Source organism: Leucoraja erinacea, chromosome 20 (assembly GCF_028641065.1).
Source record: "Leucoraja erinacea ecotype New England chromosome 20, Leri_hhj_1, whole genome shotgun sequence".
Lineage (NCBI taxonomy): Eukaryota > Metazoa > Chordata > Chondrichthyes > Rajiformes > Rajidae > Leucoraja > Leucoraja erinaceus.
The window spans coordinates 29,557,212-29,573,386 of NC_073396.1; the positions used below are offsets into that span (position 1 = coordinate 29,557,212).

At 37.2% G+C, this 16,175-nt stretch overlaps 2 protein-coding genes across 4 annotated transcripts in view; one reads left to right on the forward strand and one right to left on the reverse strand.

Annotated features, from left to right (window-relative positions):
* LOC129707020 (activating transcription factor 7-interacting protein 1-like) overlaps positions 1-9,561 on the forward strand; it is a 91,065-nt gene extending 81,504 nt beyond the window's left edge. For 2 of the 3 annotated variants that reach the window (XM_055651746.1, XM_055651747.1), the window contains exon 10: positions 4,524-9,561. In XM_055651746.1, coding sequence (XP_055507721.1) covers positions 4,524-4,618 — 95 coding nt within the window. In that variant the 3' untranslated portion in view covers positions 4,619-9,561. Of the gene's footprint in view, positions 1-3,690 lie in introns of all 3 variants that reach the window. The other variant, XM_055651748.1, reaches the window with a different exon arrangement.
* A 1,205-nt stretch (positions 9,562-10,766) lies between these two features.
* The window catches only part of emp2 (epithelial membrane protein 2), a 37,338-nt gene continuing 31,929 nt past the window's right edge, over positions 10,767-16,175 (reverse strand). The window contains exon 5 of the mRNA XM_055651749.1: positions 10,767-14,726. Within this exon, the coding sequence (XP_055507724.1) occupies positions 14,560-14,726 (167 nt within the window). The 3' untranslated portion in view covers positions 10,767-14,559. The remainder of the gene's footprint in view (positions 14,727-16,175) is intronic.

A 16,175-nucleotide genomic window follows, 5' to 3' on the forward strand; every position in this document is an offset into this window, starting at 1 on the left:
TGCCGGCGTTCACCTCCCCATCCCAACCCCCATAAGTAAAATTCTGGAAGTTTTTTGTAAATGAAACCTCTCCCCAATTCCACCCCCCACAATGAAATCCGCAATGTTATTTTGTAAATGAGACCTACCCTCAAGAATTTGATTGAAACTGATTTTTCTTTAAAATCTCACTCCCTCCCTCCATTACCCCTCATTCCTCCCTACCCCCCTTGAGGTGGATGCTGCTGATCCCATTGTGATGTCATTGTGGGCTGCTCACAGGCAGATTATGTAAATGAGATCCATTGTGATGTTATTGTAAGTAGGAGCACTGATCATGGGCAGTTTATGTAAATGAGATTGCATTGTGACATTGATTTTTCTCAAACTGGATTTTGTAAAGTTGAAAAATGTGAGAAACTTATAAAATATAACATCAATCTGAACGAAACTTGATACATGCAGGACAATGGTGAGTAAGGTGGTCCAAACATTGTTGCGCTATCATGTACCGTTTTGGCTTCATTCAGGGCATGATGCACACACACACTCTCTCACTCTCAAACTGTCACTCTCACTCACTCACTCGCACTCTCACTAATATATATTCGACCAAGTGGGACCCGTTGTGTGCCTGTCACAAGGGATGCATGGTCCCCCAATGAAACCGATTCCCCAACGTAATATTGCATCCATAGCCCCCACGGCAGGCCTAGTCCCCCAAATCCCCTGCCTCCCAGTGGACTTAAAAAAAAATTCCAATTGCCCTACCCCAACCTGCTGCAACAGTTCCAATTGTAACCAATTTGCACTCCCCCTCCTGTTGAAGCACTTGCTATGATATCCCATTGAGGTGAAAAGTTCAGTGTTCCTATGTTGCAACTTTATATTGAAGTCTGTTGGAAGCTGGCAGGAAGGATTTTAACAGTAAACATCTTGTAAAAGTTGGCATTTTTAAAGCTTTAATCATCAATAACGTGAAATATAGCATCACTGGAAGCTCCTGGAAAAAGGCTCTCTGAGAAGCTGCGGTTACTGTTGGCAACGTTCCATTGTGATGTCTTTGTGGCACTGGGCAGCTTGAGAGCCCATTGTGATTGGTGCACTTTGAGTGGCATTGTGACATCATCACTGGAAGCTGCTGGAAAAAGGCTCTCTATGAAAAGCGGTTTTTGGCTTTTTTTAAAATTTTAATCATGAATAATGTGAAATATAGGATGAATTCTTGTGAACCTGTGTATGGCGTGGTCGAGAAAAATGTGTAGAATATGTTCAAATTTAAGCCTTAGTGCGTAGCGTTTTGAGGAAGATATAAAGCATACAGACACACACAAACAAGATGAGACTCTTATAGGTATACTAGACTGTGGGACCGTTGGATCCCAGCTTCACACGGAGGGCTGGTCCCCCAACGCAATATTCCACCTCTCCACCAATTCCAATATTGCTAGCCGGGGGGGGGGGGGGGGGGGGGGGGGGCTTTCTGGAGTGCTAGCATGGTGTTGTGGGCCGAAGGGACTGGTTTCCAGAGGGCTAGTATGGACATTGTGGGCTGAATGGATTATTGGGCTGACAGCTCAGTCACGGAGACCCCTCACACACACTCACAGTCAGTCACACACACACACTCAGTCACACACATACATACAGTCTCACACAGTCACACAGACTCTCACACATATATATGGCAGTAAACTTTTTTGAATGCTCACACGGCTGATACACTCACAAGCCTCTCCACTTTGGGGCTTCCGCAGTCAGCAGCACCCGCAATCAGCGTGACCTCTGCACTTACCGGAAATTGCGCAATCAGCGCGACCTGTCCACTAAGCGAAAGTCACGAAATGAGCGGGACTTTTGAACCAAACACAGTCGGACCTAATAAACCATTTATTCCTTCCAAACAGTCGGACCTAATAAAGCAATGCAGTTTCAAGCACAGGCAGGGCAGCAGGCCAAACAACTCATGGCATTGTCATTAAGGGCTAACAAATTATTTATTGCAAGTACATTGCAGACTCACAGTTCAGTTGATTCACAGCTTAGAATAAGAGTCGTGGCCTCTCCCTCGCGATCTTGCAGAGTGACTGAGTCACGTACAGGCATCTGGGTGTTATAGTCCTGCCTCCCCCACCCCGGAAGGGGCCTTACCTTCATCGCGGTGCTTCACAGGCGAGAGGATCTCAATGTTTTATAAACACTCATAACTTTTTTATTTTTCATTGATGGGGAAAAAACCTCGGGGCCTGCTCAGCGGAGGACTATGAATAAGATGGCCAAAAATCGTAGCTATATATGGTAGCATTTTTTTATAAAATCAATATACAGCAGACAGGAAGTGGTCAAGTTGAGACTTTCAATTATATAGATATATACCAAGTGGGACCCATTGGGTCCGTCCCCCCAACATGGGGAGGGGGCCGCGGTGTTTACTGGGAGGGCTGTTCCCCGAACGCTGCGTTGATGTTCACCCCTGAGACAGGCGCCCCCCGAGCCAATCGCCCGATCCAACGTAACCCGTTCCCCCAACACTGGCCGAGGCCAGCGAGCCGGGCCGAGCCAAGCAAGCGGGGCCGAGAAAGTGAATAAAAGCACGGCGGGTCGAGCAGAGCGAGCAAGGCTTGAATAAAAGCAAGGCAAGCCGACCGAGCGAGTGTTGCTGTGCGGATCCGAGAACGTGAATAAAAGCAAGGTTAATCTTTTTTTTTAAACCGTGAGGTGTTTTAAAATAAATCTTATCTTTAACGACGGCAAAACTGAAACAGAATCAAGCGTTACAGATCGATGTTGAGTCGACCTCAAGCAGTACAAAAGTGACCGTCGGGGAACTGATGAAGCTGTTTTTGAAATGAGGCCCTCCCCCTGACGTCACTGGAAGGTGGTGGAATATTCTGTTTCACTCTACCATTGGGAGGGGAGGGGAGGGGGGCATTGTGACAGCACTGGAAGCTGGTGTTTTAAAAAGTGGTTTTGACTTTTTTTGAATCTTTAATCATGAATAACCCAACGTGTTGGTGGGTGTGGCACTCGGCAGCTTGAGAGCCCATTGTGATTGATGCACTGTGAGTGGCATTGTGACATCATCAATGGAAGAACCCGAAAAAAGGCTCTCTGTGAGAAGCTGCGGTTACCGTTGGCAATGTCCCATTGTGATGTAATTGTGGCACTCGGCAGCATAAGAACCCATTGGGATTGATCTGAGGTGGCATTGCGACATCACTGGAAGCTGCTGGAAAAAGACTGAGAAGCGGTTTTGGGCTTTTTTTTAAAACTTTTAGCATGAATAATGTGAAATATAGGATAATCTTAAGTGAACTTAATTATAAGTACAGCATGAAGGGGAAAAATGTGTTAGAATATGTAAAAAATAAACGCTAGAGCGTAGCATTTTGAGGAAGATACAACATACATGCACACAAGATGAGACTTTTAGTATATAGAAGATAGATAGATAGATAGATATAGATAGATATAGATAGATATAGATAGATAGATAGATAGATAGATAGATAGATAGATAGATAAATAAGAGACAATAGCGTCACAGAGCAATTCTAGAGTAGCAACAAAATCGTAAGATATGCACAAAAGTGGTATCCAACTGGATATGAGCCACAATGTTGGAGTGAGATATATGGGAAGATTTTTAAACTATTTAGAGGAACATATAAGACCAGCAGATTGATTATATTTTGTTTATATTCATTCTAGGAATTGGCCATTGATGATAATGCCAGGATTTAATTATTGTCTGAATAAGAAAACCCATCAGCAACCTAGATGCAGTATTTCAAAATACAAATGCATATCCAGCTCAGTCAACCTTGTAAAGTTCTCTGTATGAGTAGCTGCTGCCTAAGACCAAATGTTGTCCCACACAAATAGTAGAATCATCCTAGATTCTTTCATCGTTATCCTTTTGATAGCTACTACTCTATTAACGAAAGAATAGAATGAGTCCATAGGAGCCCTCAAACCTGATTCTAAATCTATGAATTCTTATGATACGAAGTCATCTATTGGTGTGACTTGGATAGTCAACTCAAAACATCACTTATCCATGTCTTCCAGAGATGCTGCCTGACTTGCTGAGTTACTCTTTGCGTTTTATGCAATATTCTAGTTTCCGCAGTCTTTGTGTTTGCTCTCTAACGTCATATATTACTCTCCTTCAATTGATAAACTGTGCGGGAGAGGTAGTGGTATAAGCAATGGCACAGAATGTACTTTGGACAGAAGATCTCACCAAGTACCAGCAGGTAGTTCAGCAGCACCTAACTGGCCAAGTTCCAAAGAAAAAATGCTGTGTCTGGCAGTATGAAAGAACACGTTAAATAGGATACAAAATGGCCACCACACCAACTTTGTAGAAACAAATTTCTATCTACATGCAGCATCTTTTGAATTGTACAGCACCTTAATTGTGTTGAATTAATTTTTCAGTACCGAAACAAGCATCTCGCAGCTGAACACAGAAAAATAATATTGTATTCCATCACCATTGGTAATGTCTTAATCTGTCATATCTCTCACTCTGCCAATAGCATTGAACCATAGAACGTCTTTCTTCAAGAGCGCACCTGGAACTGAGACAGCCACATTTAAAAACATAAGGTGCCCACCTGTAAGCTCATGCTGAACAGTGGAGGCAAAACTAAGGAATCACACAAGCAATGAGTCGGATTGCAGTATACTGCCACATCCATCACAATGATGGTGAACAACGAAATAGCTAATAAGAAGAGGATGCTGCAAAAACTCCCCCATCTTAACAATGGGAATCAACCAGTTGAGTGCATAACACACCATAGAAGCTTTTTCAAGCATCTTAAGACAAATTGATGAGCGAATGATTGTGAAATTGATAGTTCCTGAGAGCATTGCAGAAACTAATTCCATTCACTCCCTGAGATATCAAAAAGTTGTTGATGGCATTAAATACCGAAAAGGCAATTGTAATACTTAATTCTTGATTCCAGAGCCGAATATGTTTCTATCAATGGTATTCTGGTAAAGTTACAATGACGGCATATGAAAAATTACTGAGATTAAACCTGTCCACAAAAAAGTGGTCCAATCCAAAGTTAATCACTCTTGTTTTCAGTGCTATAGACACGTGATTGTAGAATCTTTAGACTAATAATGTGGTGACCATGTTCTGGAAATGACTGTTACCCTTTGTGCGGTTGATTACTTCTCTCAATTCGTATAGTCCCATTGATTAGCATAGCCAGCACTGAGGAAAGGACCCATGAGATGCAGAGTTAGTGAAAACTGCTCATTTATGCAGGAAAAACATCAAACTGCATTGATCAGATACAGTTGCAATCTGAATGAACTGCAATGCTTCTTCCAGTAAAGTATTAATCCATTGTGCATCTTGAAATAATCAATTGTTATAAACTTAAAATTAATCTCATTTAGGGATTTCTCGATATTGAATGATTGTGGAATTTATGAGCTTGAAATGCTAGCACCTTAATTTACCTTCCTGCCCACATTTCTCTGGCCACCCTGAACTATGATCATAATAATGCTTCCAGTCATGGAGTGTGGCCAAAAGTAACATTACTGATGCACCCCATTCATTGAGTCAACAATTATATTCTAAACAAAATATTCAACTTTGGAAAGTTTATGTGAGTTGTGCAGCTGCGCAGTCATTTTTTCCAATATCAGCAGGAAAGCCAAAAAGACAGTGAAAGTCAAAGATGCTGCAAATCTGAAGTAAAATCATAAAATGTAGGAAATGCTCAGGCCAGGCCACTGTGGCATGACAAAGTTAATGTTTCAGGTCAAAGACTCTTCAGCCAGCTAGAAGAAAGGTCTTCCATCTGAAAGGTTACCTTTGTTTGTCCTCCCACAGTTGTGGCTTAACCTGGGTATTTGCAGAATTTTCTAGTTTTATTTAGAAAACCAACAAGCCAGCACAATATGCTCCTAATTGTACTAAAACTGCTTCATGGTAGTCATGGAAGCTCCATCTTGTGTCAGAAATGAGTGCTGCACAAACTGACAGTAGTCCATGCACCCGAACACCATCAAACCAATATACACTAAAATGCATCATGCGTGGAAGTGCCAGTTTCTTTTAACATTTGGTAAATCGCACCTGGAAATATCTCCAGTGTAATCTATTCTTACAATGCATCCCAAGGTCTAGGTTAGTACCATATATTCTACTTAAAAGAGTTTACATTTTGCACAGTGGATTTTTGTTGGAACCTCGTAAGAAATAAATTGTCAGGATATGTTTTTTACAGAAATTTGGATAACAATATAATCTGGCTGCCCTATCTTTTGTCATTGTCAATCAGACTGAATAATCTGACTAATATGTAACCAAAGAAGGTGCATATTTTCTGTGATTAGATCTTGTTATCACCCCTGTGGTCTATTGGAAACGTAAGCTAAATCTTGGATAAAAATGCATTACTTCTATCCCACTAATTTGTAACATGAAAAGTCTTAGAGAGTCATTTGATTTGTTGTGCCTGTAACTTTTCTGAAAGCACTGACATTTGTATAGGGTCATAGAGATTGAGCACAGACCAGCCCTTTCAGCCCACTGTCTCGACTGACCATCATAAGTCATAGGAGCAGAATTAGGCCATTGAGTCGATTCTGCTATTCAATCATGGCTGATCTATCAACCACCAATTAGTCCAAATTCTTATTCCCTTTCCCATAATCATGCATGTTTTTCTTTTGAAATAGCTGTCCATGAATCTGATTACACATTGCTACTAGCATTTGCATTCCAGATCATAATACAGCTCTCATCTTGCCCTAACTATCTTCGAATTCAGAGGTTGAACGGAGATAGCAGTTACTATATACATCAATTTGCTACTTGCAGATATCTTGGATATGTAAGTTTAATCAGACACAAATATTAATACATCCTGTGTTCATAGTTCACAGCATTTGTTGCACCTAAAGAAATTAAAGGCTTTGAAATTGAGAGGCATTGGTCATGATACTCCATAGAGATTGTTCTGGTGGTAAACTAGAAATTTCGCAAAGTTTAAAGGGAATGGTGTTATGTAAAGTCAGATGGGAAACCCATGTGATGTGATCATCTTTTCAGCTGAAAACTATTAAGGTGATGAATGTTTTAACAAATGGGAAAATACTATAAATGAGCAGTGCATATTTACTGTTCCACTGTTTCAAAGATGAAATGTGATTAGATGACTGGAACATTTGTGAATTCCCAAGAGCTAACAATTTCACTTAATTCTATATTTGTGTAGATTCTTGTAGTTCCTACACCACTGCGTAAGATGATTTTAACATCAAATCAACCTTCTGAAGCTGATAATAGAAACTCTCCCCAGAAGCCAGTATTAAACAGGAATTCCTCTCTTGGAATGTTACAGATGTTGGTTAGACCTGTACTGTTGCACGCCATTAAGAGGTGTATGCATACCTCAAATACCCTATTTTAAAGTGCCCATCACACTGGAAAATAATTGAAGAGACATAAACACATCCTCTTCCAATAGCTTGCACTTTGATTCATTTTGTACTTGAAATGAATGTTCATATCTTTTTACCAGTTAGAGAAAGATATATCACCATTTTGTCCCTTTTTCCAAATCGCAAGCTATTTGTATCATAAAAACTATGGACTATGCAGAGGAAATGTCTATCAATGGACTTTCATTGTTGTATTGATTATTCAAAATAAAAAGCAGTAACTTTAATTTACTCTGAATTGTTCTTGATATATTAACTACTAAACAAAGCTGGGTCTAATTCTAAGTCCAAATTCGTTAAATGCAAGTGTGTTTAGATATTTGCCAAGGTGGTGTTTATTTTTCACCAAAACTATATTTGGGTTCAAATCTGAACATCATTTTTTTTACAAGTTTTCTTTCCCACTAAACTTGAAATATAGTCAATTTTTAGTTGAATGTTATTGCAATCAAATCACTTTCCCAAGTTATGTGTACATTAAAATATCAGATACCAAAATGCTACCCATTTAAAGTTATTACTTTATACACCTTAGTTTACTCAGGAATCAAGAATTAAACCTCTACCAAGATTTTGTTTTAATCCCCCTTTCCCTTGCACCATCTGTAACCACGAGCATCGACCAAAAGCTTCCAGGTCCTCTAGCATTGATCATGAAACATGGGAATGGTCCAGGTATTTATTATGCTACCTTTTCCAAATGTTTCCAGTCAAATATTGAGAAATCCTATTGGTTGCATCTCCATCATTTACATATGGATAATTGTTACCTTGCAGTTAGTTGCCCATTCCATTAATTGTGCAATTTGGTAATGTTTTCTTGGTACCCAAGGAACATTTGGAACTTGAAAGCTGGGAAGCCTTAAACCCATCAGTGGATTTTTTTTTAAATAATAACATTCTATATTTATAATTTATAATATACAATAAAATAATTGGGAAGAATGTAAGGCATAAAAATAATTGGCACCTGAAAATTCAAGACATTGGCAAGGGAACAAATTAGTTTTTACTTGTACTTCGTTAGATATTGACGAAATCCAATCTGAACATTGATGCATAATCTAAATGAGCATCTGTAGATTATAAAATACCAATTTCGTCAAAGAGGTCATGAAAATAAATTTCTTAATTTTGATGCATAAATTTTGTATCCAATTTCAAAAGGTAGGGAAAATAATGACTAAATAGCATGTGGTCTTTTTTTGATATTTTTATTGTAGCTTCAATTTGCAGAAAGTTAGAAACTAAATCGCTTTAGCAAGCAGCTTAATTTTATAAATATAATAATCAAGTATGTAGCTCACCCTATGGCCACTGACATAATATTTTGCACTTATGCAAAAATTGAGATATGAGCAAAGATATCATGAAGCCCATGTGAAGTATTGACCAGTTCAGAAGTTAGTGTTGCAACAGACCCCAAGATTGAAACTGTTTTCTACATCTTAAAGTGCCTATTATGCATTTACTATTTTTGAAAGGAGATCTATGAAAATACCTGTGAAATTAATGGTGATAATGTACAATGAGAATCTTTAATTTGCCTTTCACATAACAATCTAGTAAGGTTGAATGTTAATCTGAAGGATGTAATGGTGATTTGTAACAATACATTTAGTAGTTTGTTAGAAAATAATTGCATGAAATATGACTTGGCTGCATAATACAAGTTGGTGGATGTTTCCATTTATTTTGCAAAAATAATATAATTCTCTTTGTCAAACTATTAACCCAATTTGTACTTTGCAACCTTGCACAAAAATGCAAGGGGATAGGGAAAATATTCCATGCAACTGTTCAAAAGCAAGTGGTTATTTGTGGCTTCACAATTCAAATCGTATGAGCTTTTAACAATTGCTCCTGCTATGTATGATGATATTGCTAACTAGCTACTCAACAAGCAAATAGTAAAGTGTCTAACCAAATACCTGATTGTGTTAAACTAGTCATACTGTTTATTATCAATAGTGCTATGTTCATTCAGAGACCAAGATTAGAATGTTTAAGCTTGTCTGTGCTTTGGAGCACATTCGCAAATTGCAGGATGGTTTAATAGTTCATAGTTGTAAATTAATTACTTTGTACAAATGTACATGTGTACAGAATGCAGTTTTAAATTTGAGTTGAATAAACCACAATTCTTAATGAAAACTATAAAAATGTAGTAAAGTTCATTCCGGTAGTAAAAATAATTAGCAAATTGACTTGTGCATTGCCTATCTCATAATGTTATTTGTTTTGAGAATATTAACATATTCCATTATTTCTCATTGATAAATGCTGTTCTGTACATTTAAGTTTAACAATTTGAAATTGCAACTTTTGGTGGATTTCCAGCTGGCAGCTATAGAATAAACATGATTTACTCTCACTACATATTTTAAAACTCATTGCTGGTTCTGGGGGTCAATTTGTCACACCATAACCTGGAGATGGGGAATGCATTTATTTTTCCACGAGGTATCACTCTGGTGCCAATTATTCTTCCCACTTTTTATCACCTTTCCAGTTCTGATGTATTACCACTGACCTAAAACATTAATTTTCTCTCTCCACAGATGCTGCCTAATCTGCACACTATCCCCAACATATTCTTTTTAAATAACTTGCTTGGTGATCATCAACAAATGTCATGTTGATCATGGCCATACTAGTGGATATAGCCACCCCTCTGAAACCCCAATAATTAACCATAAGACAGTCATCAATTAGCTACTGTGCATTACAACTTGGAAGCATAGCTCGCCCAATTCCTACAAATGGCAATATCAAGAGTCCTCCAGTTTAAATAATCTGAATAAAATCAAGTAAAAATGTCATCCTAAAACTTTAATTCTTCACAGATGCTATCTAATTCAAGTATTCACAGCACCTTGTTTACAATATTCACAACTACAGGTGATTTTACAAAACAACGATATCCCATATGAAAATCCTCTTGGGGAATGTAGAGAGGATAAAATGGGGATCGATATGGGATAAATCAAATAGATAGTTAATAGTTGGTGTGGACTCAGCAGCCACCGGATCTGTGCTGTATTAATTACTCTAATTTGTGACAGGATATCTTTATCATAAGATTAGAAAGGCCTTTAATGTGGCTTTAAATGCAAAGTTTGCCACAGCGAGATATCCAAAACATGGCAGAGCTATTTTATGTATAAAAAGTATGCATACTTTGAATTCCCCAACAATCAGATGTACATCTGTGGGCAAGAATTAAGAAGATTGCATTTCAGACAAGATTAACTTTTTTGTTATATCAGACGGCAACAAATATTTGGACAGTATACACAAATTAGTAATTTGCTAGGCAGTACTTTATTACACAAACAAAATGCAGGAAATTATAATTTCATAAATTTTGGATTTCTTTACCAGAGTCTATATTACATTGTTGTAGAATCATGGTAACCAATCTAGATAAAAATGCCAGGTTATAAACAACCCCACTACTATTAACACACTCAACCTTGCTTTTTTAAACTATACATGGAAGAGGAAAGAAAATATTTTCTAAAAAGTGTCTTTGATAACAAAATATGGTAGATTACATCCAAAGAAATAACTAATTAAAATAACCCCCAAATGTTTAAACCCACAATTCTTCATCGCTTATTTAATCCATTAGATCCAAGTTTACCACATACAAGAAGAATATTGGACTATTTACAAGATCACAATTTTGACTATTTAAAATAGAGGATTTACATAATCATGCTTTTCAGTTTAAAAATCTGCTAACTTTGGTTTAAAATTAATTCTAGATCATTTGCCAACTATTAGATTAGTGTTTAGCAATGCAAAACATCACAGGTTCATGCTAACATTTATTAACTACAACATTTGAAACAAATCTAATTTATGTAATACACCGTATTACTCGATGACAGAAACCAAGTTGAGTCAAGAACAAGTCAACTTGGGAATAATGGCCAATAAGGCAAAATGCATGCAAATATATCAATGTTCATGATACACACAAATATATCCAGAAAGTGTCCTGCCCTTTCTAACCTTCAATAAGTTTTTATCTCTGCCCAATAATTGAAGCAGAAAATTGATTAAACTGTTATGTGTCATTGCAAGAGAAAGGCATATATTATGCACAAGATATCAATGCATAAATGTAAATTTATTCTGGGCATGATTATAAGCTAGTTCAATGTGCACAATATTATGAGAATAAAAGTCACTGATAACAAATTGGCATGCAATAAATACATTACAAAAATAAGACCTTAATATATTGTGGTAGAAAGCACCAATTTAAGAATCAGTAACACCACATGAATACGATATCCTTTAGGTGAAAATTATAAAATATTGTTTGTATGCTGTGAGAAATTCATAGTGGATGGACTAATTATCAAAAAAACTAATTTTACCTCTACTTAGCGAATGGAACCCACTGGCAAAAATCAAACATGCAATCCTCACTAAGAAAACTACTATAAACATGTGCAATTGCACTGAACAAATTGTCATTTTTTTAAATTGGTTATATCGACTGCTGTTGAATTATCAAAAAAAGATGTACCCCTAACATTTTATATAAAAGGAATGTTTGCTCACTACGCTATAAACATGGCTACACTGGCAATTAAAAAGTCATGGCTTTCATAGGCTTTATGTTTTAAGAAAATATTTGAAAAAGCAAGCTATTAACTGGTTACTTGACAGTACGTTCATTCTGCCACAAGAATGCGCTGCTACCATTTTACACTATTGTAATGATGGTCATTATTCAGGAAGTTAAATCTTTAGTGGCATTTCCTACATTTGAGTCTTAAGGGTTTATTTAAACATTAAAGTTGATTTTAAAAATAATAATGTTCCGTTCACTGGGATGGAAGTTCTTTGAATAATGAGATATTCTCTTGCCAGGAGTTTGAATGCAAAGATTGAGCACAATTATTTTAAATTTAAGTTAATGCTCATTCTCTAATTATAAAAATAAGTGCTGGAATGGAAAACATTGAGAGCAAAAAACATCTGTGCAACAGGTTCTGTCTGATATTTGGTTTCACAGCCTCTGCAATCCAGATAACGAGGAAGAAAATGAGTCGCACCAACATATTAATGCTGAATTCAAGTATTAATTTACAGCAGTACTTTGTTTCTACAAATGTTAGGGTGATCAAGACTCATCTAGAGCTTTATTTCTGGGAAAACCTTGTTTGATTTATCTTAATAATGGGGAAAAAACTTTGCTGGCACAACTAAGATCAGTATTTTATAGGGCCAGAGTCATAATCACAGTATAAATGAGATAAAAGTATCATGGTTACGGAAAAACAAAAGTTTAAAAATGCTCCTGGGACATCTAACAGAAAATCTACAACTGAGGTATTGCAGGAGGCAAGCTTTCAGTGAGTGCATACTAAATAATCTGCACATATACGAACTAGCCTGGCTTCACATCTGTGAAACAAATGAATTTTTAAAAGTCTTAAGTCTGAAGGGCAGAATTATGAAATAAAAAATCCAATAAAGTTTTCCTTTACCTACTTGTTTCAAGCCAAAAACAACACATTAGTATTGATTTAGCAGTGTTTCAAGAGAGCAAGCTCTCACTTCTAGTGGTTTACACTTACAGAGATGGTTTGTGTAATGCTAATAAATAAAATGTACGTGGGCACAGACATCAAATTATCTCTTCAAATTCAGAGATTATTAATTCTAAGCAATATTAGCCAGTATAAAATTACACTCAATAATTTGGAAGGTGGGGATGGTTATAGGTTTCCTTTTGATTATTTGCCAAAATGCAGTTATTTTCATTTATTTATTTTTCTTATTATCTTAGGACGAGGGCAGCCATTTGGCCCATCAAGCCCATACTTGCCCTCAGAACATTCCAATCAGTCCCATTCCTCCACTTATTTTCCTCGTTACCTATTCTCTTATATGCTCATCAACTACCTCCAGACACCTCTCCCCAAATGTGCAGCTACCACCTCGCATTCGGGATAAAATGCGATGGAAGAGAAACCAGAACATGCAGCAGAAACTCAGTGGTCACCAGGACAACATGGAAACTCTACCCAGTATCACAGGCCAAGATTAAACCTTGGTCTCTGGAACTGTCCAGCAGCAACACCAGCTGTTCATCTATGTACCATCCATGTTTTACCTATAGACTGTAGTTCAAAATTAAATTGTTTACCTAATCCAATATAGCATCTGATTGAAATTGCATTTGAAAGGTGACTGCTTCATCATCCATTCTCCCCTATCCAAATTAATTCTACTAAACAACCTATGTGGATTTACACCACTGAATCTAGAACAAGCTTGTGGATATGATTGGCATTGCAGTCGCTTAACCTAAAGTTTTCACGAATTAAAAAATTATTATTTTTAAAACTACCCATGAAACACATGTAGCTATTCATTAACTGTACAAAGTATATCAGTTGTCCCATTTCAGTATATCGGTACAATTTATTAAATTTTCAATGCACCATATTGGAAAAAATAACTTTTCCAGTGGGTTCTACATATAGTTTACTGCTATAGACAAACACTGTTTATTTTTCAAACTTTATTTTTGTGATCTTTTCAGAATGTTTTATCCCAAATCATTTTGATTGGTAATATCTAGTAAAATTGTGTTTTTTTTTGTGTGCGTGATGTACGTTTGTGTAATCGGAAAACATGCTTAGCCAAAATTTGAGAAAGATTAAGAAAGTGGAATATGAGGCCACTACTTCAATGGAAAAAAAACACAACCCGTGAATTACATGAAGCTAATTTTTGTTGAAGGCTGAAATGCTTAAACCATCCTATGAGTGTACTTCATATTGATTGGTTGTAGAAAGTGTTTACCACTGGAAAAGAAAGACCTTTCAATTTACTTTTAACATAGACTAAATAATATCTCCTTATTAAAATTATGCCAAACTGATCTTTGGAGAATTTGTAACTACTAAAAAGGCTTCAAAACAGTTGCAAAATTAGCTATTACATTTTTGCTTAACTTGATCATTATTTTACAAAAGGTTTATTATATTTGCAGGCGATCTTGCTGAAGATCCCCCAGAAACAAAATTTCTCTGAAGTGGTACATGAAGGTTACGTCAATCCAGGCATCTATTTCCGCTTCCGTAAAACAATGTACATCACCCCACTGATAAAAGTGAAGCCAAAGGCGATCCAGGCTAGAATGTAGGAGTATCCATAGTATCCTTCATGCAAATTTCTATGGAAGTTTAGTTGCTGGTCTGTGTAAATGGAAGCGGCAATCATTACACAGAGACCTACAAAATAAGAGAAAAACATATGTTAATGGAATTCATTCGCTAACACAGACCTTTTGACCTTCCAGGAAGAAATCACTGTTTTTCTGCAGGCAGCTACATATATATAAGCTCAGCAACGGTTCAGTCGAAGGAAAAGTGAATCATTTAACATCTTTATAGCTACATTTTTACAAATCAGTATGTGATGTGTTGCAGATTTAACAGTGCATTTTGAGGAGGTGTCTTGGCATCCTTATTGCTAATTATTGGACTGTTAACATGTAATAAACACATGTTTCAAGCGGAATTTTAATCAAGAACCATATAAAGGACACGACACGGGGAAAACATAAAAGGACAGTTGAACCGTAGTTCCAAACACAATAGGCGACTCAAGTGTTGGGCAAAAAATGTTTCATCTCACCCCAAAATAGGTGACGAGGGAAAGGAAACAGTCAATTAGGGAGAGAATAACTAATAATCCAGCTGGAGACCATTACAGATGGAATTAAAGTAGGGAAAATGCACAGGAGACCAAATTCAAAAGGTGTGGAAAGAGACATGATGTTACAATTTTTTTTTTAGCAAATTTGAATTCAGAAGATGTGAATTTGAGATTCAACACTTCTTGAGTTATTGAGAGCAGTGGAGGCTAATGACAGCTTGGGCATGATATAGGGGTTGTTTTCTGGTGGGAGAGAGCTGCGAGCCAGAATAATCAAAAAACAACAAAAATGAATGGAAAAAAAAAAGAGGAAAGGCAACCAGTACTGCACAAGGCAGCAGCAGCTGACTTTATATTGGAATGTGAATGGCCCAACATATAGGATCTCACAATTGGCACAAACCAGCTGTAAAGGAACTCGCTTTGAGCCAAATTACAAACAGAAAATGCTGCAACTGAGCAGGTCAGCCAGCATCTGTGGAAAGAGAAAAGTTTCAGCTTCATGACACTTCATCAGAACTGAGAAAGAGGAAAAGCAAATAGCAAGTTAGTCTAGGTAGCAGAGAAGTTGGGAGAGGGCAGTGGGTGGAACAAAGCAAATGTCTGTTATAGGGCGAGATAATGCAAATATTAAATTGACTGATAATCTCCTTTGACTGTATAATGTGACATTAATGGTGTGAAGTGTGGGTGACATCTAGTCTTGCTAACTGGGACATCGCCCCCTGGAACCAGACTTTGGCAACCAAGGAGCTGCAAGGTGGAGCGATCCCTTTGAAATACTGAAGGGGAGCCTTCTTGTGTTCACTTCAAAAGGTGAGTTCATGATTGAGTGCTTGGATGAAAATTATATTCATCTAACATCACAGACGGGGTAAAACGTACGCAGCAGAAAAATCATTTGTCAGAGATCAACATGTACCTGAAAGCTAACATCAAGCCTGCATCCCTGGGAATGGCAAGAAGAGAGGGAGAGAGAGAGAGAGAGAGAGTCTAGATTAGAATCCCCTCCGTCTGGCTTC